This window comes from Engraulis encrasicolus, chromosome 3 (assembly GCF_034702125.1).
Source record: "Engraulis encrasicolus isolate BLACKSEA-1 chromosome 3, IST_EnEncr_1.0, whole genome shotgun sequence".
In the NCBI taxonomy this organism is placed as follows: domain Eukaryota; kingdom Metazoa; phylum Chordata; class Actinopteri; order Clupeiformes; family Engraulidae; genus Engraulis; species Engraulis encrasicolus.
The window spans coordinates 41823917-41829925 of NC_085859.1; the positions used below are offsets into that span (position 1 = coordinate 41823917).

A 6009-nucleotide genomic window follows, 5' to 3' on the forward strand; every position below is an offset into this window, starting at 1 on the left:
ATGACATACAGTCTGGATTGTGCTGTAACATCTCTGGTGTGTGGGCTCTCTCTCTCTCTCTCTCTCACACACACACACACTCTCTCTCTCTCTCTCTCTCTCTCTCTCTCTCTCTCTCTCTCTCAGACACACACACACACACACACACACACACACACACACACACACACACACACACACACACACACACACACACACACACACACACACACACACACACACACACACACACACACACACACATATACACACACACACACCATAAAGAACCAGTGTAACCTGTTGTATTCATTTAGTGAAGATGATGCATGCAGCAGAATAGATGCAATCTGCCAGGAACACCATCGCCCCTTCCAGTCAGCCAAGAACATACTGGCTATCACAATGCTCATCTATGAATGCACATGAATAACACATGCAAGCCGGCCAAGCCTACCAGCCAGAGCCGGCGCTAGGCATAGGCCGATCAGGCGGTCGCCTACAGGGCGCCAAAGGTCTTGGGGGAGCTAAGTCCCACAGAATTAGAACATTAAGCGAAATAAAGAATTAAGCTTCATATTGACAATTATTATTAATGGGCACTCAGTACATAGTATGTAGGTAGTAGATCAGCTGTGCTCAATCAGATGTATGACACTATGTTTACACATCGTCACCTTCTTAAAATAATCGCCTAAGTCATTTTTTTCCAGGTTTGTCAGGGAACACAAAAACTCCCTCAGAATGGGGGAGGACATGAGTTAGGCGAAAACGTGAACTTGACCAAAAAATGACTTAGGCGATTATTTTAAGAAGGTGACGAAATGCCAATTTCTAATTCCACCAAAAGCAAAGAGGGGTGCTCGCCTAGGGCACCAAATTGACTAGAACCGGCCCTGCTACCAGTTAGCGAGGAGCAAGTGAGCTTTCCCAAGGCCTCTTATCTGTCTGCCCGATTAACAGCCATCTCCTCACCCTGTGAAGTCAGCTTACAGACATCTCGACACTGAATCGCTTGTGCACTGATGCGTTGAAGGCACTTTTGATGCGTATCTGTTTATCAAGGTGTGCAATGTTTTTTTGTCTTGAAATAGCCCCCATGGTTTGAATGGAAGTACTTCATCTGTCAGACTACCTTTATCATTATCCGAGCACGTCTGTCATGTCTGTGGTATTTTTCAGCAGTCCTGTTCTCCAGGCTTAGGCTATACTGAAACAGAACAGGGGTAAATCTGGGGCTAATTATTCCACTCCTCAATTTACATGCACTACTAGACCAAAGTCAATCAGGTCCTATGTAACCTGCACTAGTGAATGGGCGGATTTCAAAAAGCAGCATAGGTTTGTTACAGTCTCGACAGTCTGATATGTAGCCTATTTGTCACAAAACATTCATCTTCCTTCATGTAAGAAGGACATGCACTCTGTGACAATAAAATTATTCAACATTAGATTATTATTGGGAATAAAAATGTCTTCACAACAAGTTTCTGTATTAATCACCTATTCACTATTGCTTTAGGGTTTTGATGAAGAGACTCCAAAACTTGTAGAAAAAACGTTTTGTGCGGTTGCTTCAATGGCACAAACTATTGACTGAACAATCAAGTAGGCCTACAAGTTTGAACTCGGCCTCTTCATGAACTGTTTAAATTAGATGTTAAATTAGTGCTTAATTCACTGCAAGCTTAAAATTCAAAGTACTGAAAATATATGTTTAATTGTTAATATAATATACACCAGGCAAACAATACTCTTAACAAGCGTCTGTCCAATAGGACAAAAGGAAACACTCAAATTGTCCAACATCAGTCTTTTGCCATCACCACACAGCCGGCCTCCACACCCCACTCATGGCAAATCCATTCAAATCATAGCTGTACGGCCGATACGGCTGGTGAGGATAGGCTTTGTAGACAGTGGCCAAAAGTGACGCCCGGCGCAGGTCTTCTTCCGTGACAGAAAAAGGAAGTCCCTCTGGCTTTTGAAAACAGTCTTTCCCATATTCCGAAGCGAGCTGCTTCCGTTTGGTTTTGTACCTGCGGTTTTGGAACCATATTTTGACCTGGGTCTCCGTCAGCCTGAGGCTGCTGGCGAGGTGAGCTCTCTCTGGCGCCGACAAATACTTCTGGTGGTTGAACTTCTTCTCGAGCTCCAGAACTTGCAGGTGCGTGAAGGCTGCCCGCGAGCGCTTGTGTTTGCCGAGCGCGCTCGTGCTGTCCGTGGTTGCAGAGTTGGAGCCATTGGTCCCGATAGATTCTAAAGGAGAGGAGTGATGTATGTCAGTGGAGTAAATCGTGTCACTAAAAGGCTACGCTTTATTGGAGTGCTCTTTGACAGGAGCACTGGCTTCACGCGTTCTGGTTACATTATAGATTGCTTTATCGTTTCTGTAACAGACAAAATGCAATTGCAAAGGTATTCTGTAAAATCATGTGCGTCACTATTTGCCTTACCTGTAGAGTGTGGCGAATGCGACAGGCAGTCTTCGTCAAGTTGCTCTGATTTCCATCCAGTTGTGTCTTCACTTAGTTCTACTCCAGAGTAATCGGAGGTTCGTCGTGTCTCATCTTTCATTGAGAGGATATCTTCTATGAAAAAAGAGGTCAGCTGCCTCGCCGAACCCGCCATTTCTGTCCAGACTAAAAACTGAAATACCCCAACAACTCCCGACTCAAGGCACTGAGTGAAAGGCACGGATGAAAGTCTGTCTCTGAGCCTGTAAACTTTCTGCATCCAATTTATACAGATGGTGTTGCCGCCTACTCTGCTCGATGCTGATTGGCTCATGGCAAAGTAAGTAGTAGCCTAATGTGTGCGTCAGTTTTTTCACTATTGAGACGCTAATGATGAAAATAGATGCCCTCCAGTTTTCTTAGCATCTTATAAAAAACATTTGACATTTTGTCAGCTTCTTTTTTTTCTGAAACGAAATAGTCTAATGAAGTGTAGGTTTTTAATCAGTGTTACTAATTTATAAAAGCTTGTTATAAAGGTTTACTTAATTCTCTTGTTTGTTAGAATAATTTTAAGAGATTCACAAGTGTGCTCTTTACTAATGCCTGCTGTCTTTATGTTATAGGACTGACAGTTGTTAATTTCCCAGGCCCATGATTTCCAAAATAAACAAAATTCATTTTATGCTTTTTTAAATTGCTTTTTTTTTACTGCTCAGCTGGACATGTCAGAGCGTTTCCTGTTGAAATGTTGCGAACTGCTCTATAAACAACTTATCTGTTTTATTGACTGAGAAACGTGTTGTAAGTGACATCAGAAGTGAGCAGTCCTAATCCTCCCTTCTCCTCTCCCCCTTTCCCTCTCGCCTCTCCTTTTCTCACCTCTGCCCCCTTTCTCCTCTCCTCGGCTCCCCTCCTCTGCCCTCTTCTGCTCTCCTTGGATCCCCCTTCTCTCCTCTTCCCCTGTCCTACTCCTCTGTCATCTCCCCTCTTCTCCTCTCCTCTCCTCTCGTCTCCTCTCCTCTCCTCTCCTGTCCTACTCCCCTCCTGTCCTCTCCTCTCCTGTCCTACTCCCCTCCTGTCCTCTCCTCTCCTCTCCTCTCCTCTCCTCTCCGCTCCTCTTTTGCCCTCTCGTCTCCGCTACCCCCATCTCCTCTCCCCTACTCTGCCCCCCTTCTCCTCTGGTCGTGAAACCGAGAGATTTATTATGCAATTGGATATCTGTGTTACCCACTGACGAGGAGGGGGGGCAGAGGTGTCTGGATGTCAGGGCTGTTGTAGGGCTCTCTCTGGATGTCTGTGTTGGTGGCTCGGTGGGGGAAGGTGTTGCCAGATTGGGCAGTTTTCGGCCCAATTGGTTTAGGCTGAAAGGGAATTTTTGCAGATTGAGCAGGTTTTTCTGCGGATTTATGGCCATAGAATAGAAATCAATAAATAAAATGTAGTGCAAATTGGGCGGGATTTAGTGCTTCCAAGCGGGTTTTGATCATTTTTTGGGCTTGAAATTATCAGGCCTGAGGAAGATCCCACTGTTGGATCGAAACATTGCCATTTGTAAAATGAAATAAAGTTTATATTTTTGGGGCTAATGACCACTTCATCACACTGTCTACCACTTTTGTCTGGCATCTGGTCTGAATAACTGTTTTGTGGATGTGCGCACCCCAGCCTCCAAACGCTGGAAATTATCAGTCTCATCTGGCAACCCTGATGGGGGGATGTAGAGCTCTGTATGTTAGTGTTGAGTATAGGGAGGTCTGGATGCCTGTGGTGGTGGTGCTGCTGCTGGTGGTGGTGGTGGTGGTGCTGGACTGGTAGTGGTGGTGAGGGGTGGTGGGTAGTGGTGGTGGTGGTGGTGCTGGACTGGTAGTGGTGGTGAGGGGTGGTGGGTAGTGGTGGTGGTGGTGGTGGTAGTGAGGGAGTGTAGTGAGTGCTGTTGGGGCCGGGGCCGGGGCCAGAAAGGTTGTCTCTGGAAGTCAGGGCAGGTCGAGGGTGGGAGTACTCTGGTTGTATGTATTGTACAGGGCTGGATTAAGGTGGCTTGGAGCCCCTAAGCTACACGTTGCTGTGTGGCCCACCGCAGACGGCAAATTTTGTGAAACTTTTGTGTAGTAATTATGAGCAAGGAATTAAGGATAACATGTCTGCAGCCATATCTAGCCTGTGCATTAATCCGGCCCTGTGTGTGTATGGGTGTTGGGGGAGGTGAGGAGTCTCTGAATGTCGAGGTTGGGCTTGGGGGTTCCCTGGGAGTCTGCTGGGCAGGAAGGAGGGTGCACTGTCAGGGATGGAGGTGGGGGTGGGGGGTGGTGGCTGTCTGGTTGTATTGTTCTGAGCAGAGACCCATGTGTTTGCCTGATGTCTCCCAGTGCACCAGAGTCTCTAAAGGCAAATTCACACCGACATCGGTGGTGTGGAAGCATTTTTGTCCTGTCCGATGTCTCAGCAGAACACTTCTGAATGCATGAAGATAGGTTAATCTTTCCATACCAGCAGTGCGGTGCCCAAAGGTGGAGTAGGACTCGAGTGAATTTGTAGTGCTGTGCTGTGTGTGACCGTGTACCGTGACTCTAACGGTAGGGCACTGGGCTGCTACGTCGGCGACCCTGGTTTGATTCCGACCTGGGTCCTTTGCTGAACCTTCCCCATCTCTGTCTCCCTTCATTTTCTGTCAAATCTCTGCTCACTGTCCTATCATAAATAAACTAATTAAAGACCAAAATTAAAAAAACCCAATGAAATAACACCCCAATGGCAAATAAGCCCCGCCCCCTCTCAGCTGTATCATCCTCAACACCTCCCTAGGGCTCCGCAACACCCCCCTAGGCTCTCCTCAATGTCCCACAATGTCCCTAAGGGCAGAGGGCTCTCCAATGCCCCCCTAGGGCCCCTGTTGAGAAACACTTTGCAAGGGCATTCACAGGGGCCCATGTGTCTGCCTGCTGCTGCTGCTGCTTTAAGCCCCCCGATGGTGCTCCTGTGTCGGGTCAGGCGTGCAGGCCTGTGTGGGTGGCCTGGCCTGAGTGGCCGTGCAGGGCCCATCAGCATGGGGCTAATGTGTTGAGCACATTGGGGTCGGCTCCTGGCTCCCGTATCCTGCCTCCTGGCCCTGACACCCACGACGCTCGCTTCTCCTCCACGCCTGTTTGTTTGTTTGTTTGTTTGTTGCCCCCAACACCACCCCCCCCATCGCCCACACACACACACACACACACACACACACACACACACACACACACACACACACACACACACACACACACACACACACACACACACTGCCCTCCTCCTCCTTCACCCACTCACTGTCTCTCACTCTCACTCACACACCGACACACACACACCGACACACACACACACACACACACACACACGCACGCACGCACGCACGCACACACACACACACACACACACACACACACACACACACACACACACACACACACACACACACACACACACACACACACATATGCACGCACACACTTCCTCTTCCACTCACATACACGCACTGATGCCCTAAACAACACACACACACACACACACACAGGCACGCACGCACGCACACACACAC

At 48.0% G+C, this 6009-nt stretch overlaps 1 protein-coding gene across 1 annotated transcript; it reads right to left on the reverse strand.

The window, feature by feature from the left end:
• Positions 1-1680: 1680 nt before the first annotated feature.
• Positions 1681-2691, reverse strand: nkx3-1 (NK3 homeobox 1). The gene is made up of 2 exons (XM_063194502.1): positions 2436-2691; positions 1681-2238 (listed from the first exon to the last, which is right to left on the reverse strand). Exons 1-2 carry the CDS (start codon positions 2608-2610, stop codon positions 1802-1804), a joined length of 612 nt encoding a protein of 203 aa, XP_063050572.1. The 5' UTR covers positions 2611-2691; the 3' UTR covers positions 1681-1801.
• Between the last annotated feature and the right edge of the window lie 3318 nt (positions 2692-6009).